Source organism: Scardinius erythrophthalmus, assembly GCF_964197995.2.
Source record: "Scardinius erythrophthalmus genome assembly, chromosome: 7".
In the NCBI taxonomy this organism is placed as follows: Eukaryota; Metazoa; Chordata; class Actinopteri; order Cypriniformes; family Leuciscidae; genus Scardinius; species Scardinius erythrophthalmus.
The window spans coordinates 37,480,186-37,508,088 of NC_138227.1; the positions used below are offsets into that span (position 1 = coordinate 37,480,186).

General features: G+C 38.6%; 1 protein-coding gene across 5 annotated transcripts; it reads left to right on the plus strand.

Annotated features, from left to right (window-relative positions):
* Positions 1 to 969: 969 nt before the first annotated feature.
* LOC308693432 (period circadian protein homolog 2-like) lies at positions 970 to 26,696 on the plus strand. Of its 5 annotated transcripts, none has more exons than XR_014030452.1 (23): positions 970 to 1,157; positions 1,973 to 2,360; positions 2,518 to 2,610; positions 2,798 to 2,952; positions 3,048 to 3,169; positions 4,384 to 4,585; positions 6,822 to 6,873; positions 8,715 to 8,857; positions 8,991 to 9,069; positions 9,618 to 9,724; positions 10,281 to 10,434; positions 10,555 to 10,663; positions 11,696 to 11,863; positions 15,328 to 15,424; positions 16,216 to 16,351; positions 16,485 to 16,609; positions 16,779 to 16,904; positions 18,073 to 18,312; positions 19,294 to 20,216; positions 20,323 to 20,485; positions 24,095 to 24,272; positions 24,598 to 24,786; positions 25,460 to 26,696. XR_014030452.1 is itself a non-coding variant. In XM_081370327.1 (23 exons), the coding sequence occupies exons 2-23, from the start codon at positions 2,023 to 2,025 to the stop codon at positions 25,604 to 25,606; spliced, it is 4,008 nt and encodes a 1,335-aa protein (XP_081226453.1). In that variant the 5' UTR covers positions 970 to 1,157; positions 1,973 to 2,022; the 3' UTR covers positions 25,607 to 26,690. The 5 variants fall into 5 exon arrangements, 3 of the variants coding, with proteins under 3 accessions (XP_081226453.1, XP_081226454.1, XP_081226455.1); XR_014030453.1 differs by having other exon boundaries at positions 16,219 to 16,351; XM_081370327.1 differs by having other exon boundaries at positions 24,636 to 24,786; positions 25,460 to 26,690.
* Positions 26,697 to 27,903: the final 1,207 nt, after the last annotated feature.

A 27,903-nucleotide genomic window follows, 5' to 3' on the forward strand; every position in this document is an offset into this window, starting at 1 on the left:
ATAAAAAGAAAATTGTATCTGCATCTCAACTCAAGCTCAGTGCTTTATTATCAAATGCGCATTTCCAAGAAATAAACATGTAATATTCTGCACTTATTAATGCAAAACAAAAGTAGGCTACTTTTATGATTAAATAAGTAAATATAAAAATAAATGCAGTGCTCCTGCTCTTAAGTGTTAGTCTGAAGCCCTGAAAAAGTATGCATGTGTCCAAACTGACTGTTTATACTAATTCAAATGTTTTCATGCTCACTGTCTCTATTAGTGAAATACTATTCTGTGTCTGAGCAAGTCTATTATTATGTGGGTGTGGGTGTCTCCTGTGGCGTTATAGGCCTACAACTGTCAATGTGTCAGTCCAGGTCCAAACCTACTGTCTATGGTCCAAACTACGAAATACCGTAACAGTAGAGATCCGTAGCCTACACACAGTAACTTACTAGAAACATACAAAACAGTTCACTCAAATTACATTTTAAGTATGTCAGTAAAGAAAGCCGCGTAAAACGCACGTAGTTACGCAGGGCGAATACAGTGTAGATGCGTTGTTCGCGTTTTGCTGTCGCGAAAAAATTCGCTGTATTAAATGTAATTGAGTACATTAGTACTCGTAACGAATAGTATTTTCTTAAATGAAGAAAATATCTTCATATAGGGTAGAAACGGTACCGTTGTTTTGAACTTTATATATTTGTTATTTTATTTTATCTTATTGAATGCCAGTCACATACAAATAATAAACATGACAATAGTCCAACATATATTGTAAAATTATTAAATAAATATAGATTACATTATTCTGAACTTTATATGGTTTCTCCACTTTCCACGACATAACGTCAGCATGGGATTCCACGTGAGGTGCCTTGGCGGTTTACATAAAGAGACTAGCGGAGCCATTCACCAATGAGCGCGGGTTGACGTCACTCAGTGGTGTTTTCCATGGGAACCCTTGTGCGCCAGCCAATAGGAAGTAGAAGGGGAGGGGCCTGAATTCAGGTCAGAGCGCGAGCCACTCCTCCTGCTTCAGAGGGAATCGGGAACGGTGAAGGATTTTAAATACACTATGCGTGTCCCACTCTGACAAATGTAACCCGGGAAAACATTGATACCAACAAATTCCTGGGATAAAACGTGGACAAAGCGTGCTATTGCAGGTTTGTGGCTTTATACTAACGTTACTTCTTTTGTTAACATAGACGTTCAAAAAGTGTTGCATAACCGGTCGGATACTGCGCATGCGCGGGTACTTTAAATCGTTTTGTTTTGTTTTGTGTTGTCTTCTTATATTTTTGAGGTGTACTAATTATAATACAATATATTTATATATATATATACAATATTATACGCGTTTTCCGTATTCCTGCGTGTATGCCATTTAAGAACAGCTGTAAAACGAATCGGTATCGGTGGTGGCACGACTTTTACATAAATGTGTCAGTGTACCGTGCAGTGCATTGCAGGTCAACGTGTTTTTAGTCCACGTAAATTGCAGTCTATATCTGTAAGATAATTAATACATGCAAAAAAAAAAAACGATTATTTTTTTTCTTTCTTTTACACTCCCACGGTAAAAATGACAAATAAAATGAATGGGAAAAGAATGATGAATAAAGCCAGTGAGACTTTGCTGTAGGCTATATTATAAGAATTAAAGAGCTTTTGGAACTGCTCTTCATTAATTAATACAGTCACGTGTGTGTGTGTGTATCACCCTGTCATTAACTAATGTTCATTTAAAAATTTAAAACGCTCATTATAAAAGTGGGGTATTCAAGCCATAAATAGCATTTTAATGTATTTTGAATTAATTAGTTGATTCAGACAGAAAAGTGAACATCATGTTATTGACTCTCATGCTGATAGTTTTATTAGCCAAATATAACATTATGAGATGAATTAATGGCTTCCATAATCAATAAATATAATTATTAATTAATTTACCTTATCTTACCATATGTCTTTTTCTCAGCTACAACAATATAATGGGATCAGGGGAGCTTTGACCTGTAAAGCTTGACCATGTCAGGTGAGGCCGGGCCGAAGCACTACATGTACAGGGGCGCGTCTGAGGAGGGCGAGCCGGAGTCCCCGTGTGTTTCCATGTCTCACATGCACCGCATGGGTGAAGCCTCTGCCGGGAGTGACAGCAGTCATGACCCACACACCTCTCCCAGGCCTCAAACACAGATGCATGATGACATGGAGATGGGTGGAAATGGCTCCAGTGGAAGTGGCACAGAATCTCACAGTAACGAGTCGCAAAGTAATGAATCCCACCACGGTAATGAGTCTGTGGGGAGTTCCAGTGGAAACAGAAAAGATTATGGAACCATGGCATCATCTGGGAGCAACAAGAGGTGAGATTCGTTCAGTCTTAAAGTCTTAAAGGTGCTGTAAAATGAAATCGACACCCAAACAAACACAACCCTCTCTTCATTGCCAGAAATTCTCCAATCGTTTTGTGTGTCTCACTTAAATTTGTTGTTCTCTTCACCTCTTATTTTTCTTCTATAGCTCAAACTCACAAAGTCTTTCCCCTCCCAGTAGCAACAATGCCTTCAGCCTGGTCAGTTCAGAGCAAGACAACCCATCAACCAGCGGCTGCAGGTAACACCGCCACAGTCATTAAATAGCTATACGATGCAACCACTTAAGTCGATCAGCTCCTCTTTTTGACTGGTGAGGGAGTCTTACAGTAATTCCTGTTTTACATTGTTAAACATGCAGTTACCCCTCTAAGTATCATGACAGAGGGATTAATAACTGTCATTTTGCATGTGTGTTGTCTCTGCAGTAGTGAAGAATCAGCAAAGGCTAAGACTCAGAAGGAGCTTTTTAAGTCCCTAAAAGAGCTGAAATATCACCTCCCTCCCGACAAGCGCAGCAAGGGCCGGGCGAGCACACTTCACACTCTCAGATACGCCCTGCGCTGCATCAAACAAGTCAAAGGTCAGACAACCACAAACAAATTCATTTCTGCAGTTTTTATGTGTTTGTGAATGCATTTGTGTGTAAGCTTGGCATGTTTTTCTTTGTTTTTGCAGCCAATGAAGAGTACTATCAGATGCTTATGATCAATGACAGTCAGCCCTCCGGTCTGGACGTACCCTCATACACCTTTGAAGAAATCAACAGTATTACCTCAGAATATACACTCAAAAATGCTGTGAGTTGCACACACAAACACACACATCTTTAAACAGTTCTTACTTATGTGCTCAGAAAATCTTTGAGGAAAGCTAATTGTGTCAAAATCAGTTAAAACACAATAAACATCTTTACATATGTGATGGACTGCATATGCAGAACCCAGATCCCAGATTAATATATAGCCGCGTTTTTATTACAGATTTGCGCATCTAAATATCAATAAAAAACTATTGCGAAATGACGGTGTTTCCATTATCTGTTGTTATGCGACTAAAGCATAAATTACTCTCGCGATAAGTAATTAAAAAAATCATGTCAACGGGTGTTAGTAGGTTTATGGATATCCCAGCAATTATTTTTCTTTAAATATAATTTAAATTATATTATATTTCTTTGTTGTTTAGAATCCAGAATTTCCCGCCATTTCCCATCTTTTATGAGTTTAATAAAGAACTCTGTCTCGTCTTCTGTCCAAACAATGAATGAATGATTGACTTTTATGTACGACGGTAACCTTTAAATGCGATTGCATTTTTGTGAAATATTTCTCTTTTCGAATTGCCTGAAAAACCACCTCATGCGAGCATAAACACTTTTTTGCGATATTTGGAAGTTTTTTGCAAATTTCCATTGGGTGTAGTTTCAATTCGCAATTTCAATTTGCGCAATTTGAAGGGTAATGGAAACGCGGCTCATAACATACAACAGTGTTATTACTCTAAAATAAGACTTGTTGGGAAGTATTGTATAATTTCTATACAATAATTTTTTATAAAAAATTTGGCTTAAGTCCTCCATAAAACAGAGGTTTTTGCATATTGGTGGTTTAGTTGAACTTGATAGCTGGACATCTAGACACAGTTCAGTTCCTCACTTTTGTTCCCATTGGCTTTTGGCTTGCTTTTAATATTCAACAATATTATTGATCTGCCTGCATTGATACCATTATATGAGAACTGAATTGAGCTGACATCACGATTATCTCCAGAGTACATAAATGAACTAAATGAATACATTTTTTACAACAAAAATAAAACATCGCTGAACTGTGATGCTATTTTCTTCTGTAAACAAACTTTGTTGCATTATTTTCCTGTTATCTCTGTAAAGCTGCTTTGAAACAAGCTATATTGTAAAAAGTGCTTTATAAATAAATGTGACATGACTCATGTGACAGAAGAACATAAATAAACTATAACATAAACTGTTTTGGGGTTTTTGTGTGTGAAGGATATTTTTGCAGTTGCGGTGTCCCTGATCACAGGGAAGATTGTGTACATTTCGGAACAGGCTGCAGGAATCTTGAACTGCAGAAAGGATGAGTTCAACGACAGAAAGTTTGTGGAGTTTCTGGCTCCTCGTGACGTCAGTTTGTTCTACAGTTTTACAACACCATACAGGCTTCCATCTTGGAGCATGTGCACCGGAACAGGTCAGTCCACCAATGCGTAGTGCACTGAACTGATTTAAACTACTGTAGTGCTGTCAATCGGTTTTAAAAAAAAACAAATTATTCTGTAATTAATAGCAATTAATTGCATCTAAAATATATTTTTATATTGTAATGCATAATTTTTACATTGAATCTCCAAATCAATGTCAGTGAATAAATGCATAGATTCGCATTTAATGTTTGAATGTGTCCTAATGGAGTATTTGTTATGCATGCCAGAGGTTTTGAGTTCTAATCTACCCTTGTATACTTCATTTATTTTTCTGTCATTAAAGCAATAGAAGTTCGTCAGGGATTGTAAATCAAGAGCAGGGACACCTTTGTGTGCTTTTTGTTTTGTGGTTTTACCGAAACAAATAGTGTCTCTGCAATAGCAATAGCGTTAGATTGAAGCGTTAGTCCGTGTGAAGACTGATAAACAGCAGCAACGAACACTCGGACAGATATACCCTCTATATAACACAGGCGAAGGAAATGAATACTCTGCTAGTCAACTGAAGATGTTTCTTTTGTATTAGGATCTATATCTGTGGTGTGACGTTTCAAAAAGTGGTGGGGACAATGTTGACAATGGCAAAAAGTGGTGGGAAGTGTCCCACCTACAAATTACGCCTATGTAACTACTGCTACTGATATCTCTGTAAAAAAAAAAACTCAGATTCTGGGGATGAAATGAGCACTTATAGCTATTCAGCATTACTGTATAAATTGAAAGCCATCATTTTTAATATTTAATTGGCTTTAAATAATATAAAAAAAAATAATTTGTGAACTTAAAACCGTCTTTACATACACTGATTATAATAAATGGCACATTTAGCTGTGCCTAATATAGCAGGGCTCAACGCTAAGGATTTTTTTCTACTGGCCTGGGGTCCGTTCTTCCTACATGGATTACTCAATAAGCTGGATTTCATTGTTGACGATTTGACATGATAAAGGATTGTTAGGTTTTTCAAAGCTCATCCTGGAGTTGCTGTCATAGCAGCAGGTCCGTAAGCTCAAACCTGCTCAGAAGCAGCTTATTTCATGTAAACAGGATTAGATTGCATCTTTTTAAGTGGAGGTGAAACTTAAAGTCTGTCCTAGCCACTGCTACTTTCTTACCCTATTGAACCAGGGACAATAATAATGATTTAAAAATAAATATGCAAATAATATCATAATGTAACAATTGAATCCAGATATTTTAATCAAATCCACAAATTTGTTTGAAGAACCATATTAGCCAGAGATCAGTTATCACAATTAGAAGATCTGGCATCTGTCAGATCTGCAGATTTGAAGAAGGTGGTTGAAGAACATGCAAACCCAAGAATATTACTGACCATTGAGCTAAGATTCTTCAGACACGCTGCCAGAAGCTGGTGTCTGGTTTTACATCTCGTTTGCAGCAGGTCATAACAGCAAAAGGGTGTTCTACTAAGTACTAAATGTGTTTGCCATGAAGGGGTTAAATAATTTTGAGACTGCTTAAAAGTTGCATTTTCAGTTGAATTTGGGGGAAACGCTTGAAACATTTGTTGTGTTGAGCTATTTGAATTACTTTTGTTTGATTTGTTCATTGAAAACAGCTGAAAGTCTAAATTTTGCAGTGGGGGTTGATATAAATCCTATTTAAATCCAAACCTTTTGTCCGGGCAGTATATACTGTACAGTATATATGGGATAAAATGGCAGCAAAATTAACAGTAATTCCAGTGAAAGTCTTGAATCCAACAAATCTAAAATTCTCATTATTGGATTGGTGCAACACTTATTTGAGGTCAAGTATGTTAACCTCAACATTTTAACATATGTATGTTAAAATGTACAAGTATGTTTTGTTCTTCAAATAGTTCTCTCTAAACACAAGATCAAGGTTCCTCTTTGCCTGCCCAGTAGACAACCGTTGGCCATCCACTTTGAAATTGAGCCTGGTTCTGGATATTTTCCCCATTCATTTTTTTCCACAATTCGGCTCAATCTTAGGCCAAACCAACCAGCTCTGGTTTGGAAGAATCACACCTTTACAACATCTGGTTTGAGGTCAATTAAGTTTTTAAAAAATAGAAGAATACTCAAATAACAAAACAGTTTTAAACACTTACAAAACCTGGCTTTAGTATATGGTTGTGTCTGTGAGGGAGATTTCCTCATTTATTTTCTCTCTTTATCTCTCTCCATTTCTTTCACATTCATTCTGATCACATTCATCTCTTTCACTGTTTTCCAGAGTCGTCATCCACTGAGTTCATGCAGGAGAAATTCTTTTTCTGTCGCATCAGGTCAGAGAAATTTATGATAAGTGTTTATAAATATTAATGCAAAAGTAATGTTTAACACTGTCATTATGTAATAGATTTATTACATGCACATATAGTGTGATCGGTTTGAAATATATTCTGACATTCTCTGGCTATCTGATGCATATTGCACACTAGACTGTGGCTGGTAAGAGCTGGACAATAATATTTGGATATTATTGGCTGGCTAGTATGTTACTTAAGAGTTGGGTTGCGCAGGTTTTTATTAGTGCACCAGGAAACAAAGTTTTCAAGGTACTGCTACATTAAGAGCTTTAAAAGAAGAGATCACTGAACATCATGATGTTTGTCAAATTTGGCCCTTCACTTCATTAAAAAATATTTAAGAGGCACTTAGTAGCAAGTAAACTAGATATCCCTGAGCCCCTAAACCTGCACTTTACCTGTCAATCAAATGGTTGTTTCCTATCTAAGGGCCAGATTTACTAAAAGGCAAATTAGCGTGAGACCAAAATCCCAAAGAAGCGCAGATGGGAGTGTCACGTTCTGCCGGTGATCTACTGACAATGTGCAAAATGAAAGAACACAGCAGCTGCCTTGCTCAAGGGCACCTCAGTCATTTCCTGCCGGTATTGAGAATCAAACCCGCAACTTCGGTCTGACTCTCTAACCATTAGGCCATGACTGCCCCAATATATTATATGCCCCTATATTACTGCCAATAATGTAAGACCACGGACGATTGTCATTCAATGTACAGCTTTAATAGAAAGCCAGTTAATATCATTTTTCTTTTAATACAAAGTATTTTTCCAAAATTAAGTTTTAATGGCCATGTGAGTGGGAACATGTGTGATGTAGCCATGCGCACTTACTAGACCATTTCATTCTAGCGTTTAATGCTGAGGAGGAGTCTAGAATACAAGCCTCAGAAGGACTGGACTAGGAAGGATACTTGCCTCACTAGGATAGAGCTTTCCATTTGAGAATCACCCACAATCTACCAAAAGCACCACAAATTAATGTAGATTTGCAAACAAGCAGAGCCGATGATAATCACGTGCGGGTAATTTACTAACAATACAGGAACAGAAAATAGCATGGCTTGGCAAACGACATGTTCGGATAATGTCTTCCTCTGGTGTTCCAAATAAATGAACACGAGTGGAGAAAGCTCTCTCCCTTCTACACATGCTCTCTGTCATCTGCCGAGTCTCCTCCTACAGCAACTATCACAGCTTTTAAAGTGCTTTTTTTTTACGTTAAACAGTGGCACAAATAAAAGTAAACTGACTACCGCAAAGTGGCAAACCTTGTAAATCACGTTTAATTACTCTCCTCCCAAAAATTTGCGTCTGAAAGGGAAACTCCTAAAAATGCATATGGTCAGCTGGCAAAAACAACTGTCCACGCCTTCTCAGCTCTAATTTTCATTGTGTTTCTTATAGTAAATCCTAAAAGTAGTTTTTTTTAAAGCAAAAAGAGGGTTTGTGTTGGCGCAAGTTGTTAGTAAAATATGGCCCTGTGTATTAAGATGTGAAGTAGAGCAGTGTTATTATGCTGTTTGTCAAAAGTCTAGTGACGCAAGACTTGGTTTAAAATTATCTTTAAAATGTGTTTATGTGTTTTGCTGCATTCATGTCATAATTACCGTAGTTTCGAGAAGACAACATATGACGTTATATCCTGAGTTGTTTACGTCCTCGAACCGGTAATTATGTGTTTCTATGGCACCTCTATCAATGCCTCAATGAATCTGCAGTGGTCAGGTGGTACAAGCTCTATGAGGATGTGAATGCTTTTTACAAGTTGAAAGCTTGTAATTGCGGCATGGCCTGAATGCACCTGTTTTCTGTGTGTAGTGGTGGCAAAGAGAAGGAAGGAGATCTGCAGTACTATCCCTTCAGGATGACTCCATATTTGATGAAGGTTCAAGACTCTGAGTTCTCTGAGGAACATTTCTGCTGCCTCATACTGGCTGAGAGAGTTCACTCTGGATACGAAGGTAATCACACTCAATGTTGCCCTTGCCCTCATGTGGTTACGTTTCAAGCTCTGTTTGGCGGATTAACGAATATCAAATCAAATATAATGATAATAATATAAGTTGTCTTTTGATGTGTTTTTCTAATATGCAGCACCAAGAATTCCACCTGATAAGAGAATATTCACCACAACACACACACCTAACTGTGTGTTTCAGGATGTTGATGAAAGGTTTGATTGTCTATATTAACTATGACACTAGGCTGTGGTTAGTTTGTTGTCTCTTCTTTTTATCACCTGCAAATACTGATTAAATTGCAACAATAAGGCAGCGATTTGTCATTATATATTTACATTTTTCCTCTTGTTAAAACAAGTTTTGGACACACTTCATGGCCTTGTGGTTGGCAACTTTGCCAAATGGCGTAATGGTGCATTTTTAAATCTCAAAACTAAAGAGATTTAATAGGAGGCAATTGCCTCAGTTCCAGCTAAACCACTGTTGGGGAAAGGAGGTTGAGACAGTCGAACAGTATAGGTATTTGGATACTATTTCAGATAACTGTTTTCTCCAAAGACCAAATTACAGCAAAGACTGATTATGTTTATTTAATGTGGAAAAAGCACTGATGTGTATGTTTTAAAAAATCTTATAAGGTATGGATTTAATCTTTATTTCCTTGCTATGTTGGTTCCCTGCCATAAATGTTAAGGATAAGGATTGTAAATCAGGGCAGAAGAAAAGCACAAAGCATACCTAACATCTGCTTGCATTGCAGGGCGGTGCCTCTGTTAGGATATCTGCCTCAGGACCTGATTGGGACACCTCTTCTGTTACACCTGCATCCCAGTGACAGACCTAGAATGCTGGCAGTGCACCGGAAAAGTAAGGATACAAAGACAAAACACAATTAAGATGTTTATTCTGTTCAAATGTTCTCCTCCTGGTCTTCCACCTGACACCCAGACTGGCGAATTCTCCTTTGAGCTACATTCATCATACCATTTTTGTCATGCTTTGCTCTACAAATTCATTTTATTTGCTTTGAGAGGTAAAGTTTCGTTGAGTATCATTATGTACTACCTAACTGTAACTGGAGTTATGCTGCCCACAGCCAATCATATTCATAATCATGTAGTCATGTAACAATCAGTACAATGACAGTTATCCAATATATATATATATATATATTGTGAACAACGATTGAAAACCTTACATCTGCTGGCTTCTTCCAGAGTTCCACAACTCCAATTACTTAATTTACTAGGGAGGCGATATTTAAACAAATATTCATATGCAGAACATTCTTTAGCCAGCAGGTGTCACTATATTGACATTAACAAATTAATTTGAATGGTTCATACACACAGTATTGTCCTTGCTTTCCTAACTCTCTCTCTCTCTCTCTCTCTCTCTCTCTCTCTCTCTCTCTCTCCTGCAGTTCTGCAGTATGTTGGGCAACCATTTGATCACTCTTCTATACGATTCTGTGTGAGAAATGGAGAATATGTTACTCTAGATACGAGCTGGTGTAGCTTTGTGAATCCGTGGAGCCGCAAGGTGTCCTTTGTTATCGGACGGCACAAAGTTCGCATGTGAGTTTTCACTAGTGCTTATGTGTACAAGAAAGGTATTTTATTTACTCTAGATAAAGGTAGCTATAACATCAATTTTTATTTTTGTGATTTCCTTTTTGATATATACTTTGTGTGCAGGGGTCCAATGAATGAGGATGTGTTTTCAGCTCCTACTTTAACCGAGGACAAAACCATTGATTCAGATATACAGGGAATCACTGAACAGATTCACAGACTGCTTCTTCAGGTGAAAACTTTCACTCACACACACACACACACACACACACACACACACACACACACACACACACACACACACACACACACACACACACACACACACACACACACACACACACACACACATTCTTGTACATCTATCTTTATGAGGACATTCATTGACACAATGCAATCTCTAGCCGCTAACCCATCACAACTAAGTGCCTAACCTGAACCCTTACCCTAACCGACCCTTAACCTAATTATAACCTTATCCCTAAAACCAAGTTTTGACCCTCAAACAGGCCTTTAAAGGGGTCTCAGAAAGTGAGGACCGGCCAACATGTCCTCACTTTACTCTCTTTGTCCTCACTCCAATGGTCTAAAACTTAAACTGGTCCTCACAAAGATAGTTGTACAAGTACACACACACACACACACACACACACACACACACACACTCTCTCTTTCATGCACTAGTAGCACACTGCATAGCGAGGATGCCAAGCGTTGTATTGAAGTTGTAAAATTATTGTATGATGGAAAAAAAGACACTAATGTTATTTTGGACTAACTAAGCCCTCTCTTCGATACTTTTCTCTACCTTGGCAATTTGATTTCTGTCATTTTTGGCAGTTCACATTTGATTGGCTACAGCAAGTCAGGTTTAAATTTCTACAAATGGCCTTACATTCTCCTCAAACACACCTTTTGGTATAATGTGGAACTCATAGTTGACATTACAATAATGAGTTTGAAGAAAACGCACCTGAACCAACACTTTCACCACATGCTTCACACTTCCAAACATGACAAATGTGGCCAAGCCTTATTGACTTATCTGTCCTATTCCGGTTTCTATTGTCGGTGTTGAATAGCAAACTTCAGTCTTGCCTTGATATTGTTTTTTGAGAACCGAGACAGATCTTGCATGTAGATCAGATTTTTGTCTCTTTCTATTGGTGGACTGGTGCACATGCACTTTGACTGTAGTCAGAATTAGTTGCTGGTTACATTTTAAAGTCTAAAATTAAATACACTGTGTAAATCTGTCTCATAGCCGGTCCACAGCATGGGGTCCAGTGGTTATGGCAGTCATGGCAGCAACGGGTCCCATGAGCACCTGCTGAGCATAGCGTCCTCTAGTGACAGCAATGGAAATGCAGCAAACGGTGGGAATGGGAGCAATGAAAAGAGCAGAAAGGAAGAGAGGACCAAAAGCAAACCGGTAATTCTCTTTCACAACATACTCATCCAGAACTCCCACTCATTTAATGAAGAATTTCCCAAAATAGCTAACATTTCTGAAAGAAGAAACTGTTTTATAGTCATTTATGGTTTTATCACAATTAAGGGGTGTTATAAATGAGTGGGACAACGCCAGAGAAACGAGGGCGCCGCCATCTTTAGAATATTGTCTTTTAACTTCCGTTTTTGCGGTCGCTCTGTATATTTCTATGGCATTGCTGTCCAGGAGTAATTAGCTTTTGAATTGGATTTGCTTATTGTAAAGTTAACGAAAGTTATCATGAGGACTGTAATGTTTAAAGCAGATGACTTAACAAATGTCAGTTGACTGGAAAGATTTTAAAACGAGCCGTTCATTCATAAATACGCAAAATCGCTGTGAAAATACAGACAAAAGACAACGAGCGCAGCGCTGGAAAGGGGCTACATAAGACCCCCTTTCAGTTGGTAAACATGGTGACGTTTATTTGTGGGCGGAGCTTAGGTGGTGCAGAACGATCGCTATGGCCGTTTCACTAACGTTAGTTTGCAAGTTTTGTTAGTTTGTTTTTTTAACAATGACTGGAGAAAATCTGATTTTATCTTAATGTGCAAGGTCACTCACTGTCCAGGACTGCGATTGTTATTTTCAAAAGTTAATTTTAACGGACATCCACGCTCATTCAATGGATGGACGATCTGACAGGATTAACGTCAACCGGTTGAGTGGCCTGACTTCTACACCTACCCGATAGAGAAACCGAGGGTAAAGAGAAACTAAGGGCATATACATATTTAGATGCCTATAACTGTACTAAATGGTCACAAGACTTGTGTGGTAGCCTATGATCTGCAGTTCTGCCTAGCCAGCGCCATGGCCTGAAGACGACAATGTAAAGAGTGACATTACGGTGCAATTTTAATGATGTGAATATTTTCTAGAAATAAAAATTCCAGATACAGCATATTCATTTTTCAGAGGTGGACGAAGTACACAACTTCCTTACTTGAGTGAAAGTATAGATACTACTGGGCAAATATTACTCCGTTACAAGTAAAAGTTGTAAAGACCTATTTTTACTTAAGTAAAAGTACAGAAGTACTCGTTTTTAAAAGTACTTAAGTATCAAACTTAAGTAAAAAGTAAATGTCAATGCATTGTTTTATTATTGTTGCATTGTTGTATGTAATACTTAAAGTACCGTATGCCTCTGAATCTATGCCTGCATACCTACCCTCATGTCAATATCAGATTTATTTCTAGAACACAGTTCCAGTAGTGGGATTGAATGTGAGATTGAATAAGTGCACTCAATAATGTCCACAATGGTTTCGGACACCCAAATGGCTGTTCCCTCAAATAGTGCCCTATTTAAAGTTTTTTGGCTTTTAGTATGAATATGTTAGCCTTACTGTTATCTATAAGCTAGTGTGCTCCAAAAAAGTGACAAAATTCGCATTTAGAAAACCAAACCCAACATTGAAAATGAAAATCATGTTTATGTCAGAATCCAATGTCAGATTGACGTTGATCTCCAGCGTTGGACAGACGTTGTATTGTGGTTGAAAATGAAAATCGGGTTGACGTCAGAAACCAACATCAGTTGGGTTCTGACGTCAACCCGACTTTTATTTTCAATCAATATCCAATGTCAATCTGACGTCGGGTTCTGATGTCAATCAGATGCAGGGTTCTAGCCGGGGAAAACCCAGACTACTTCCGGCGAATTTTAATTCTCTCTCCAGGATAGTCTGGAGAAGAGCCCATTCAAACTCATTTCTGTGCCGCCGAAATCGCGGCACCAATCAGAAACGTTTGGGGAGGGATTTACATGATGACGACAGCGCAGCGACGCTGAAGGAGTTCTCACGCAGTGAAAAATACATTGCGGAGCAGAGAGGAGACTGACAACACGCTGGCAGACAAGACAGAGCAGGCTACTTTTCGGTTACGTTTGATATTAAACATATTAAACAAAGTGTCAGCTTTCAAATGTGGTAATTTTTTAAAAGAAATTTAAACAATAAATACCGTTTTGTTGCTCTTTAATGTGCCATGACAGATCGCTGTAGAGCATCATTTAAAGCTGTTCTTGTGAACCGATCATCTCTTCCTTCTAGTTAATTTATAGCTTCAATAAACATGAACAAACATAAGAAGGAATGTTGTTTTAACCACGGAAAGGCGTCAGTACACTCCGTTTTTCAAGTTCAAATCCTCCTATGTTAATTTACTCTCCTAAATGCTTTGTCGGACAAAATGGAGGATGGCGAAGTATGATTGGTCAGATCACCTGTCAATCAAGCTGAGCTATGTCGGTTGGTGAAGCCCCTTTGGAAATGATTTGTCTACATAGCTTCTCCAGACCCTACACTCAGTTTCAACTGAGAAGGGTCTGATTTTAACCAGGCTAGCAGGGTTCTGACGTCAACCCGACTTTCATTTCCAACCAAAATACAACCCCTGCAACCAAAATCATCCACTGACTGATGTTACTTTCTACTCAAGGACCTTGACAGATTTGTAGTGGAGTAAAAATTACGATATTTGTCTTTCAAATGTAGTGAAGTTAAAGTAAAAATTTCCAGAAAAAATAATACTCAAGTAAAGTACAGATACTCAAAAAGTGTACTTAAGTACAGTACTCAAGTAAATGTACTTTGTTACTGTCCACCTCTGTCATTTTTTAACTATGTATTTGATTACACTTTCTTACCAAGTTCTTCAAAAAGTCTAGTCACAATCAATCAAAACAATGTATACAATCATAGTTGATTCACAAATAATCACAATAATTTAGAAAACATTATGCGATAAAATTTCAAATTGGAGCCTGTACTCCGTCGATTATTGCCCCCAACAACACAACAAGATGACATTTAATAACAATAATAATAATTTAAGCTCCTTATTATGTAGCTGAATCTGTGCTGGTTTGTATTGGCCGCCTCCAATTTTCCAGTTGTTTTGCCACCTTTTGTATTTATTTATTTATTTATTTTTTATATAAGACAATAGACATAACATACAACAATTACAACAATAACAAGACATCCAAAAAGATAGCAATCAACAGTAAATAAGTAAGTAAATAAGAAATAAATAAAATTAAAAACAGAATGAACTAAAATAAATAAATAAAAAATAAGGGCTATTGTGTATAAAATAATAATAATTAAGATAAAATTAAAGACCAGTAATTATACTACTTAAAGAAACAGCATATATTATTAATTTACTTTTCGTTTGTTTTGCCACCAGCTAGCACCGTGATGTAACTGTGATGTTGGCTCGAAATTGAAATGGAGTGCTAAAACCCTCTTTAAAAAGACAAAATTATTGAAATATAATAGTGATTATTTTTTCTTCCCTGAATACTGTTTTCTTTTGCACTGACTTTTAATGTATTTTTTGTTCAGTACAAGTGTTCACTCCTCACCACATCATCTAAAAAATTTTTTCAGAGGTCATTTCAGGAGATTTGTAAAGGGGTTCATATGTTGAAGGCTCAGGAGCAGCAAGTCTCCTCTTCCAAACCAGAACAGAAAAAGACCTTGGACAGTGAGTATGTGTGTGTGTGTGTGTGTGTGTGTGTGTGTGTGTGTGTGTGTGTGTGTGTGTGTGTGTGTGTGTGTGTGTGTGTGTGTGTGTGTGTGTGTGTGTGTGTGTGTGTGTGTGTGTGTGTGTGTGTGTGTGTGTGTGTGTGTGTGTGTGTGTGTGTGTGTGTGTGTGTGTGTGTGTGTGTGTGTGTGTGTGTGTGTGTGTGTGTGTGTGTGTGTGCTAACCTTTTTGAACCCTTATGAACTGAATTATTTACTTCAAAAGGGATTTACATTAACCATTGTGCTTAAAAAATCCTGACTTGCTTTGGATCCACTTATGTATTTGAAAGTGCTTTATCTGCAAGTGAATAATAAAGTCAAAGCAACATTCTCGTCTAACTGACCGACTCTTGAGCAGCTGAGCAACAGCCCTTTTCTGAAATGACTTGTAAAAAAAAATGCAGACTTCTTTCTATGAATTGGACTTCTTAAAGTTTATTTGCTCAAGAATATTTTTCTTTTTCATTTTGAGATTTTTCTTTTATACTCTGAGTATACATTTTTTATATAGAGAATTTGTTCAGTGACATTTTAAATAGGACCACCATTAAAGGACTAGCAAGACTAATAAATTGCATTTTTAAACTTGTGATGTAATTTCTGGCCCTTTGTATTTTATGTGGATTAAATGTTGCCCTCTTGGCCTCTGAACTTGAGGTCCCCTGCCCTAGAGTAACACTTATTTTACAGTATTACAAGGTCTAAATGTTCATGTGATTGTGTGTTTGAGTATGTACTGTGTCTCTTTAGCAGGGCTTAGGTCTCCTGTTGTCAAGCAGAAAGACTCTGCACTGCTGGTCAGAGATGGACCTGCCACAATGGAGGAACTCAAGGACCACACAATGTACTCGTACCAGCAAATCAGCTGTCTGGATGGTGTCATCAGGTGTGTGTGTGTGTGTGTGTGTGTGTGTGTGTGTGTGTGTGTGTGTGTGTGTGTGTGTGTGTGTGTGGACATGTGATTTATACAGCTTAAAGAGTATGAATATGGAGGCAATAGTGAATTGTGTATCTTACAGATATTTGGAGACCTGTAACATCCCAAACACAGTCAAACGAAAGTACCAGTTCTCCTCAAACACCACTTCCTCAAACTCGGACGAGGACAAGAAAGCCTCTGATGCCACTCTTCAGCAAACTGATGGTATAGTCTCATATGTTGTCATTGTTTTTAAACTGTTTTGAAAAATATCAAACAAAGATACTTCTTTCGAATCCTATTCAAAAAAATGTTTTAGATTCTCTATGTATAGAGGTGGCATCATCTATGTCTATAAAGACCAATGAAAAGCCTCGCTCATGTCCTGCCCCAGGTCGTGTTGTGGAAGGGCATTTATCTCCTTTGGACCTGCCCAGCAAAGCAGACAGTGTGGTGTCTCAGTGTTCCTACAGCAGCACAATCGTACATGTGGGGGACAAGAAAACACAGCCAGAGTCAGGTACCAACACATCACACACATGATCACAAAATAATACATATTTACATCATTTATTTATTTAGGGAATAGTTCACCTAAAAATAAAAATTTCCTTTTACTCAACCCCGAAATGGATATGACTATATGACAGCCGAAGAAAAATTAAGGTTTTTGAGGAAACCATTTCAAGATATTTCTCCATCTACTACAAGTGAATAGGGCTCATTTTAGTCCATTTTTGATGGTCCAAAATCCATATTAAGGCAGCTTCCAAGTAATCCACATGACCCCAGCTGACAAATAAGGGGTAAAACAGTCCAAATCAACTATGTCAGACGATTTTAAAGTTGGAGAAAAAGAAGAGATGGAGTTTTTCGCCCAACACTACGTCTTTGAACACGGACAAAGAACTTCAAAATGTATTTTACAGTGTGAAGGAGCTTGACACGTAGTCTTTGCACATTTTCCTTGTAAACAATGGGGTGATTCTTGCCGCCTACATCACACATTACGTTCTCAACAATGCATACAATGAGCAATGACAAAGAGAGGTCGTGGACGTAAACGTGGATGTGCATCACAGAGCTGAACCGAGGCAAACATTTGTTGCTAAATAGTATAAAAATTTAAAAAAAAATCTGAAAATGACTGAGCGTTTCACCAGAGAGGACCCTTATTTGACAGCTGGGATCAAGTGGATTACTTTAAAGGTACCTAAATATGGATTCTGGACTGTCAAAAATGGACTACGGTGAGCTTCCTTCACTTGCGTGCAATAGAGAAAAATCCAGGAACGGTTTCCTCAAAAACCTTAATTTCTCTTCGGCTGAAGAAAAAAAAGTTATATACATCTTGGATGGCCTTGGGGTGAGTAAAGAATCAGGAAATTTTGGGGTGAACATTTCCTTTCAGTGAGATATTGTAGATTTATTGATACAGCAACAGGATTCTTCCACAAGCTCAGCTTGCAAGTATTTATTGAAATAATAAATAGCAAAATCTCAGTGTAGTGACCCTCTGCAGGCATCGTCATGAACGAAATGTTTGAAATCTGCAAGTGAAGACAATATGGGGAACCTCTATTGTTCTTTCCATCACAACAATGCAGGTGTTGAGAGGAAGATCAAATGATTTTGTGTTGAAATTGTCTGGACAGTGTCATCAGGTGTTATTTGACTGTAATTTGCAGAGATCATTGAAGATGCTGCAGAAAGCCCAGCACCTTCTGCACCTGTTAGTGTGGTTTCCCCACCCACAGTGGAGCAGGAAGCCTATAAGAAGCTGGGTCTCACAAAACACGTACTGGCGGCTCACACACTGAAGGAAGAGCAAGCATTTCTCAGTCGCTGCAGGGAACTCCGGAATGATCAAGCCCTCCAGAAGGATTGCCCAGCAAGCACACAAAGAAACCGAGGACAGGCTGCCGAGGGTATGTAAACATTAAAACACATCTGGAACTTCTGACAGCAAACAGCTCCAATTGATCCTGAAAAGAGTGGATAAGCAGCACAACTATTTTCAACATTGATAATAATCAATAAGCAAGGTTTCTTAAGGTCATGTGACACGAAAGACACTAAAGATTGATGGCATCACAGAAAAAAAAATGGTAACACTTTATTGTGATGGTCCCTTTTGAACATTATGTTAACTATAAGTAACTTTGCAACTACATGTCAGCTAACTCTCTTTAGAGTATTAGTAGACTCACTGTCTTCTCAATATCTTTATTATTTATTATTATTATTTATTATAATACTCTTTATTGTGATGATCCTTCAAGAGACACTCTACTGACTATAAGATTCACTGACTTCATAACATTGCAACTACTTGCCAACTTATTCTAACTCTACCAGTCTAGTAATACTCTACTAAAAATCTAATGAGAGTTAGTTGACATGAAGGTGCAGCATTACTTATAGTTAACATAATGTGTTAAAGGGACCATCAAAATAAAGTTAAACCCAAAATATTATATATATATATATATATATATATTTCACGAGTTCACATCTACATATAATTAATACAATAAGTTTATGCGTATTTGCCGTGCTGTCCGGGGGGAGGGCTCCGAGCTCGGAGTTAGGCCCGAACCCAAAGTACTCCCCCCAGTTGGTAAGTGTAGATGGAACTGGAAGTGTAGATGGAACTGGAAGTGAGGAGATGGGGTGGAGGAGGGATGCTGACAAACTTTCAATGAACAGAGATAGGTCTGCTGTGAATTTATACTCTGTCATTGAGTTGATTACTGATTAATCTTCAGCTGTGCATAATTTTGTTAATTATCTGAACCTGCTCCTCCCGAACTTTGTTAAATAAAACCTCATTTATTTTTTGTTAAAAATCTTTTTTCTCTACATTACACTAATTTTCCACTCTTTCTCTGCCTCTTCGGCGCCTTCAGGTGCTCATGGATCCAAAGCAGGACTGGGTGCCCCTGTTACAACCCCCAAGAAAAGTTGGCGCACCAAAAAGTCAAAGAAACCACGCAAAAAACATCCCGATTCCTCAGATAATGCTCCTTCTCAGCACAGACCTCTCCCACCCTTGCAGGGTTTAAACCAGACATCTTGGTCCCCTTCCGAAACATCCCAGTCTGGGCTTTCAGTCCCATTCCCCACGGTGGTCCCAGGGTACCCTCTCTACCCTGTAGTTCCCCCTGTTGCCCCGCCCCAAACCCCTACAGGAGTAGCAGAGTCCCAGAGCACTCAGGCCACAACTTCTGCGGCTGCTTATCCTACCCCATTGGTCACACCAGTTGTAGCAATTGTTTTGCCCAGTTTTATGTTGCCACAGATGGGTACAGCAGCTCCCTCTCCATTCTATGCTGATACCCAGCAAGCCTACAGTTCTCTCCTTCAAACCCAGCAAGCCTACAATGGCCAGCAGCCCCTTCAGCCCCAGCAAGCCTACAACATCCAGCAACCCTTGCAGTCTCAAGTCTACACCGGCCAACAAGCATTTCAGCCACAACAAGCCTATACCAACCTTCATAACACGCAAGGCTACAATAATCACCAGTGTTTTCAGTCCCACACCTCCTTTACTTCCCAGAAGCCAGCGTTTACACCCCAGACACACTTCCAGTATGGAATGACATCTGAGCCCAAACCCTGCGTCGTTGCGTCTACAGAGTGTCCTTCTCCTTTGCCACCCCCTCACTCCCCTCCACTGTTTGAGTCTCGCTGTAGTTCTCCATTGCAGCTGGACCTGCTTCAGTTGGAGGACAAGCAGGACTCTCACACCCAGAGTAACGGCAGTTCAGGACAGGACAAAATCAACACATCCATCAATAGCACTTCTTCTGCAATGGATGACTTACAGCAGGTAAAGGGGCTACAAACTAATGAACTATTTACAACACACACACCTTGCTAATCATGAACTTGATGAATTGCATCCTTTACCTGATTTTCTCTGGCTTCTTTTCCAGGCGTGTTGTTCAGGCAACGGTGGCCCCTGTGGTGACCACTCCTCATCCAGCAGCGTGTTGGAGCTGTTGTTGCAGGAAGACTCTCACTCCGGCACAGGTTCTGCCATGTCAGCATCTACTGGCTCCATATCCAATGACTGCAACACCTCCAACAGTGGAACAGGTCTTCACATTTAACTTATGACTATTTAAAAAATACTAAGCACATGCAGGCTGTCATCATACATTATGTAAGGAATAATTAATCAGCGGACCGCTGATTTGACATAAAGTGGTCAGTCGGGACCATTAAAATCTTTTGTTGTTACCGCTCAAGACATTTTCATTTCTAAAGCACTTGTATGTAGAACTATTTTCTTATACCAGTGATGAGCCACCTATAGTTGCGGCAAGTTCTTGGCTATTCAGAACAGGTAGTTTCAGTTTTGTTGACCTTATTACAGTTGCATATCACTTTTCCATTTAATAATTGGTGGTTGGTTAGTTAACGCCATTTGTCAGTCACCAGTCTCAATATGTGACTAGATTGCAGTTGCAATTCTAAACTACTAGCAGGAGGTAAAGCCACCTAATGTGTGGCTTCATTGACCACCAGAGGGCGACATCTACTGACAGGTGACACCTTGACCTAAAAAAAACAATGTGCTGTGGATGTTAGTGATGGGAAGTCCGGTTCTTTTCCGCGAACCGGTTCTTTCGGACAGTTCGTTTCAATGAACCGGTTCAAAAAACCGGTTCACCAGTTCTTTTACGTCATCACGTAATGACGTCAATTCTATCATCCCGGCGTATAAATATACATTCAAATAAAGGCATTTGTAATTATAACTTCAGTTAAATAATAGTACTCATCGTCATAATCATCTTGGATAGGTTTCTTACATTTACGTTTTGAAAATGAACCCAGTAGGCCTAAGGCAATGCGCAAACGCGGATGTTTTACATGTCTTAAAGTGAATAAACTGGTCTTCATCATTTTTATTTTATTTGTAATTAAATAAACTTACATTTCGCCGCTTAAACTTACATTCGGCCCCTCATTCAAGTCCTTGGTTCACCCGTGCTCATGTAACAGCACAGCACGCAGTATATAAACACAGCATCAGTTGGCCAAAAGAAAGTTCGGTTCAGAGACGGTGCGATCACGCATGCGCAGTCTCTCCAGCTCATCGATTCTCCGTATCGAACGCGTCCGAAAGAAACAGTTCTCGGTTCTGTACTGGTGATCCGAGAACTGCTGCAACAACCAGTTCTTGACTCGAGAACCGAACCGTAGCATATGCCTGTGTGTGAGCTGAAAACTACTGAAACCTTACTAGGCTAATTCAGTCGACAAAACTAAAAACTCGATGCATGTCTGACTCCAGTATGTTTAATACGTTATGTTTTGATTAACACATTATGAACATTTAATTTGCACCCTTTAAAACCTTGGGAAGAGTTTACGTCAAAAATGTATATCACCTTACTTAGAAATTAAATTATCTGTTCCTGAAAATAATGTTTTAGTATAATAATAAATGTTTAGTTTTATAATCCATTCATTGTTTCCAATCTTTAAAATAATACAGTGAAAAGGCAGTAGCCTATGTGATAAACATGTTTCTAACATGTTTTATTTTGTTACACTTATTGATGTTCAATAAAATACTTAAGAAACATGCATTTCGTCCCTCTGAAAAAATTCCACGCATGCTCAGCTCATCAGCTCGTCGGTTCTCTGTATCGAACGTGTCCGAAAGAAACAGTTCTCGGTTCTGTACTGGTGATCCGAGAACCGCTGTACCTGTACGTTCGGTAAGTGCGCGCATGCTCAGTATCAACTGCTCGTGCTCATCACTTCTCTCAGCACAACATGTCTCAGTTCAGTGAACTGTTGGATTTACTGGAGTAACATATATGCCTATTTCGGGATATTGGTTTATTTTGAGTCGAAGGGACTGTCAGGACTCAGGCATGTCCGAAAGTGAGTAACTTAACTTGTGGATCAGCGCTGACGCAAGACGCGAACTGTTTCGAACGATTCAGTCCGATTTAGTGTACTGGTTCGACCAGTTCACTAAAAAGAACCGGTTCAAAAGAACGATTCGTTCACGAACCGGCCATCACTAGTGGATGTCTGTAATGCTTATTGTCAATTCGCACAGGATAAACAATCTAGTAATCACCAAGATGGGTTCTAGATTTGCACACTGCCGACACAAGTAATTGACCCAACACAAAATATATGTTATATTGTATCATAAATATCTATCATTTTTATGGTAGGATTATTTTAATGGATAGAGACAGAATATCAACTAAAAAATCCAGAAAAAACACATTATATAAAGGTTCTAAATTGATTAGCATTTGATCTAGTGAAATGATTGGTTATGTGCCCATGTGGAACACAGATTAGCCCTGTCACTTTAAGAAAGTATTGAGAGCAGGCGTGGACATGGTAACAATAAATCTATTAAAATATACCTTGAGAGTTTGGTTTTTCATCTTTACTTTAAGAAAGTACTCCTCATGTCAGCTAGTTATGTGTATAAAAGACACCTGTCCAAAGAAGACCAAAGAGCTGTTAAAGGATGTTGGGACCAGACTGTAGACCTGCACAACTGTTGGTGTGTTTATTCGGAAATGGAAGAAATACAAAATAACCATCAATCGCCCTTGGTCTGGAGCTCCATGCAAGATCTCGCCTCATGGGGTAAGGATGATCATGAGGAAGGTGAGGGATCAGCCCAGAACTACACAGGAGGAGCTTGTTAATGATCTCAAGGGAGTTGGGACCACAGTCACCAAGCAAACCATTGGTAACACACTACACCACAATGGTTTAGAATCCTGAAGCGCCCGCAAGATCCCCCTGCTCAAGAAGGCACATGTACAAGCCCATCTCAAGTTTGCCAATGAACATATAATGATTCAGAGGCTTGGGAGAAAGTGCTGTGGTCAGATGAGACCAAAATCAAGCTCTTTAGCATCAACTCACCTCGTCGTGTTTGGAGGAAGAGAAATGCAACTTCACCGTATTGAGGGGCCGATGGACGGGGCCATGTACCGTAAAATCTGGAACGAGAACCTCCCTCCTTCAGACAGAACACTGAAGATGGGTTGTGGATGGGTGACCCAAACAATGACCCAAAACATATCGCCCAGGCAACAAAGTGATGGCTCAAGAAGAAGCACATTAAGACCTTAATCCTATAGAAAATCTGTGGAGGGAGCTGAAACTTTGAGTTGCCATGCGACAGCCAAGAAACCTTAAGGATTTAGAGAGGATCTGTAAAGAGGAATGGACCAAAATCCCTCCTGAGATTTGTGCAAACCTGGTGACCAACTACAAGAACTGTCTTTTACCTCTGTGCTTGCCAACAAAGATTTCTCCACCAAGTACTAAGGCATGTTTTACTTGGGGATCAAATACATATTAAAATACTTAAAACTTATTAAAACTCACTGCAAATCAATTTATAACCTATATATAATGTGTTTTTTTCTGGATTTTTTGGTTGATATTCTGTCTCTATCCATTAAAAAAATCTACCATAAAAATTACTGACCCTTCATTTCTTTGTAAGTGGCAAACTTATAAAATCAGCAGGGGATCAAATAATTATTTTCTCCACTGTAAATGTAAAAATCTAGGTTGTTTACATGCATCATTTTACTCATTGTGACATTAATGCTTCGAAAAACATGATTGAAGAACGTCATAAATTACAGTATTTAAAGAACTAATGGCTGGAATTTTTTTTTTTTTTGTGTGTGTATGTTACAGGAAGCAACTCAAGCAAGTATTTTGGCAGTGTGGACTCCTCAGAGAACAATCAAAAGAGCAAAGAGATAATGAAGGAACAGGAACAGAATTTTGCCAAGTATGTTCTTCAAGAGCCTGAATGTAGACTTATGGCCGATGACGATGACTGTGTCATGATGACCTATCAAGTGCCGTCAAGGTAAGTGTCAATTCTGTCTGCTATTGGGAGAAGAGGGAATTGGTGTTGAAAGGTATTGATGACCCAGATGTTTTTAATGAAACCTAAGGGATTTATCTCTCTCGTCCATTCCACCAAATTGGTCAAACTTCCAAAGTTTCATAAAGACGTTGTAATGTACATTTACAATACAATGTACATTTACAATGTTTTATTAACTTTTTGACGCTTTAAAGTTTTGGTGGAGAGCAAAAAACTGAGCTCATCGTAACTGAGCTGATCAGTAAATGATGACAGGATTTTCATTTCGGGGTGAACTATTGCTGAAAGTGTATTTACTCATCAGAAAAGCAATGTCGTAAGAGTGTTGGTGTTATGGGACAGGGACATGGACAAGGTTCTGGAGGAAGATAGGGAGCGCTTGAGGCGTATGCAGAAGAACCAGCCCTGTTTCTCCTCAGAACAGCGTCGAGAACTGATTGATCAGCACCCCTGGATGAGGAGAGGAGGCTTACCCAATGCCATCAACATCATGGTATTTTGTTCATGCAGAATCACAATCCACTATCTTATATATTGTTATTACAATTATTATTGTATTATTCATTTTCATGTTGGTTTTAAGACTATTTTGCAGCTTACTGAGCTGAAACTAATAACAGCCAAACTAATTTCCCTGTTTAGAATTTAGCCCAACAAGGGAACAAAACATAAAAGAAAAAAGAATGACAGACCATTAGGCCAAAGTAGGGGCGAACAATATGACAAAAATCTTATTTCATTTAATTTATATTATTATTTTATCTTTGTTATTAAAACATAAGAACAGATAAAATACAGTAAAGATATAAAGATTAGGTCTTTTTAACAGCAGCATTGAAGTAAGATATTGATAAAGGGTTTACTACCCTTTAAAACATAACCCGTGACTTTTTATCTCACAATTCTGCGAGAAAAAAGTCAGAATTGTGAGATAAAAAGCCACAATTATCTTTTAAATTGTTTTATTCCATGGTGGAAACCAGTTTCCACAATGACCTCCGTGTAGAGTGTCTTAATTATAAATATTGTTTAGAAATCTTAATTAGTCAGAATTGACAAACAATATTTCACCCAATATGTGCTTATAGAGCACCACACTGAGTCTGTCAGTTGGGAGGAGTGGTAAAAGCACAATTAAACAACTCTTGCAACTCTTGTTTGTGTAGGATTGTATGTTCTGCGAGAATGAGGTATCCTCTCAGCCAGAAGAAGACCTGCCTGATATGGAGTTGGGGATTTTGGGAAGAGAGGTGGTAAAAGATGGAGGCGGATCTCATTCACAGAAAGAGAAGGAGCAACCTAGTGGATCATGATCTGGGTCTTGACATTGTACTAATCTCAGCCAGCAGAGGACAACAGGACCTTCTAGGTTCACACCTGGACACACTGAGTAAAACAGTCTGGGTTTGACGTTTAATGAATGTGTTTATTTATGTGTCTGTGTAAATACAAAAGAATGCCAGATAGCTGACTGATTTACCCAAAGATGCTGTTCAAATGTGCTGTCACATGGACCTGACTCTGAGCATGCTCTGTGGTTCTGTTGCTTTATAGCTTTCTCCAGTTCTCTGTACTGTTTATGTTGCTACAGCAATGGTTTCCTTCATGGAATGGTGCTCTGTGCACATATCAGAACATACACACACATGTATGAGGTGTAGACTAGAGCATCTATTCTAGTGTTTGTAAATGAAAAAGAGAAACAGACCTATTATGAACACAAGCTGATACTAATGCACCAATGCAATCAAAACCAGGAACTGAAACGTTTGGGGATCATTCCAGCCAAATAAGCTGCTGCCAACATCACATGACCTATTCTGCTAACTTACCTGTCTTTTTGTCAGAACATGCACAGGAAGTATTTGTTGTGGGTGTCCAGGGATGTGCAATCATGGGAACTAATATTTTTGTAGACATGTTTTGTAGGTCTTAAAGAAATTGACCAAGAAATTGAAATTACTACCTTTCATCGCTTCTTTTGTCGTTTGGCTATACAGATGTTCTGTTCACATTGCAGTTGTCCAACAGTGACAGAAATCCTGTGAACTGCCTGAGCGTTCCTGTACCTGAAAGACTCTGCTTCTGTTGTCTGAAGTTTGGTATACTGTGGAGTGCACTTTATGGCCAGTAGTGCTGAGGTATGAATACTGCCACTGACTCTCTACATCTCAGTTTCTGATGTGAAGCTGAAAAAGAGCCATAGGGTTGTGGCGACTGCTTAAACAGTTCCTGTCAGTAAACATTAGTTTATTCAAATTTGTTTGATAGTTTTTATGATCATGTCATTTGGTTTGTGGCATGTTTTTTCTCTGTTTTTCTCATTTCCTTCATAAATGTAGTGAAATATACATGTCTCATTATTCCTACCTTGTAATAAAAAGATACTAATTGTTCTCTGTCAGCAGTTTTAATTGTCTGAATGAGGATAACCACATGAAAGCCTGTGAACATGCATTTACTCATTTCATTCGAAATGAATAAAAACAGTGAAATGTAAACTCAGAAGATTATGCAAACCTGCAATAATTAAATGTTAAATAATAGAAAATATAATAGAAATATACTTTTAATCTCACTTTATTAACCAATGTCTTTGCTGCTGACCTTCGATGATCCATACCATACTAAGCAAAAATTACTTAACATTTAAAAACAGACATTTTCAAATTCCAAAGCTTGTATACTATGTATACAATGTGTAGTCAGATAAAAAATAAGCCTATAATATGAACGCAACTGCGAAACTTCACGTTTTTTTAACAGGAAGGAAAATGCCATTAACATGAAACGTTGCGCTTCGCGTTAATATAGGCTCTTGTCTGTAGGCTATATAGTGTTCCTGCCATAGAGCATATAATAAAGAAAAAGCTTAACGTCAATGCAGTAAGAGGGTGATATTTAATTGAACATGCAACGCGCTATTGCACGTTAAGCGTTTTATAATGGTTTTCTGTGGGTGTTGTTCATAATCTAATGTAATCTGTTTGCCTCTATAAAGTATGCTTTATTAATTAGGTAGGCCTATATTCTGTACTAAATTTGGTGCTTCAATATCACTCACATTAAGCGTCTTAAATGGGGAAGAACCATAGGAAGAACGCTTTATTACGCTGCCATTGTCTGTTTTAGCAGAATACTGCCATCTAGTGGTAGCAGGTTTTCTCAGACATCTGTGTGTGGATCGTCAAGGCGAAACTGGCGAAATTAAAGTCTGAAAATCCAAATGAATCAAATAGGATCGACTCAGAAACGAGTGTCACCTCATCCACAAATACACATCTTACTTGTTGCATGCGCAAATTATGATGCACTAATACAAAGGAAAACGTACTCGGTTACTAATGTAACCTCGGTTCTCTCTAGAAGAGGGAACGAGTATTGCGTAAGTAGCTTACGCATCGGGAAAGTCTTCTTTCTTCGAGATCTGAAGCCAAAAAATTATCCTTAATTTTGTATTCATTGTCAACGCAGTGCAGCAGCCGACAGACCTAGGCAGGCTATATAAGCGTGCTCATTGGCTGCTCGGCTGCAACTGCTTAAGCCTATCGGTGAGCGCTCTGAACGCGGCAACCAATGAGGGCGCTTTGCGCCCTCCACACCCTTCTAA

Bases quoted from the DNA above. Each gene is read 5' to 3' on its own strand.
- LOC308693432 (XM_081370327.1), top strand. From the start codon at position 2,023: ATGTCAGGTGAGGCCGGGCCGAAGCACTACATGTACAGGGGCGCGTCT. The intron at 4,586-6,821 runs GTCAGTCCACCA...ACTGTTTTCCAG, and splicing joins GAGCATGTGCACCGGAACAG to AGTCGTCATCCACTGAGTTC. The intron at 16,610-16,778 runs GTATAGTCTCAT...GTCCTGCCCCAG, and splicing joins CACTCTTCAGCAAACTGATG to GTCGTGTTGTGGAAGGGCAT.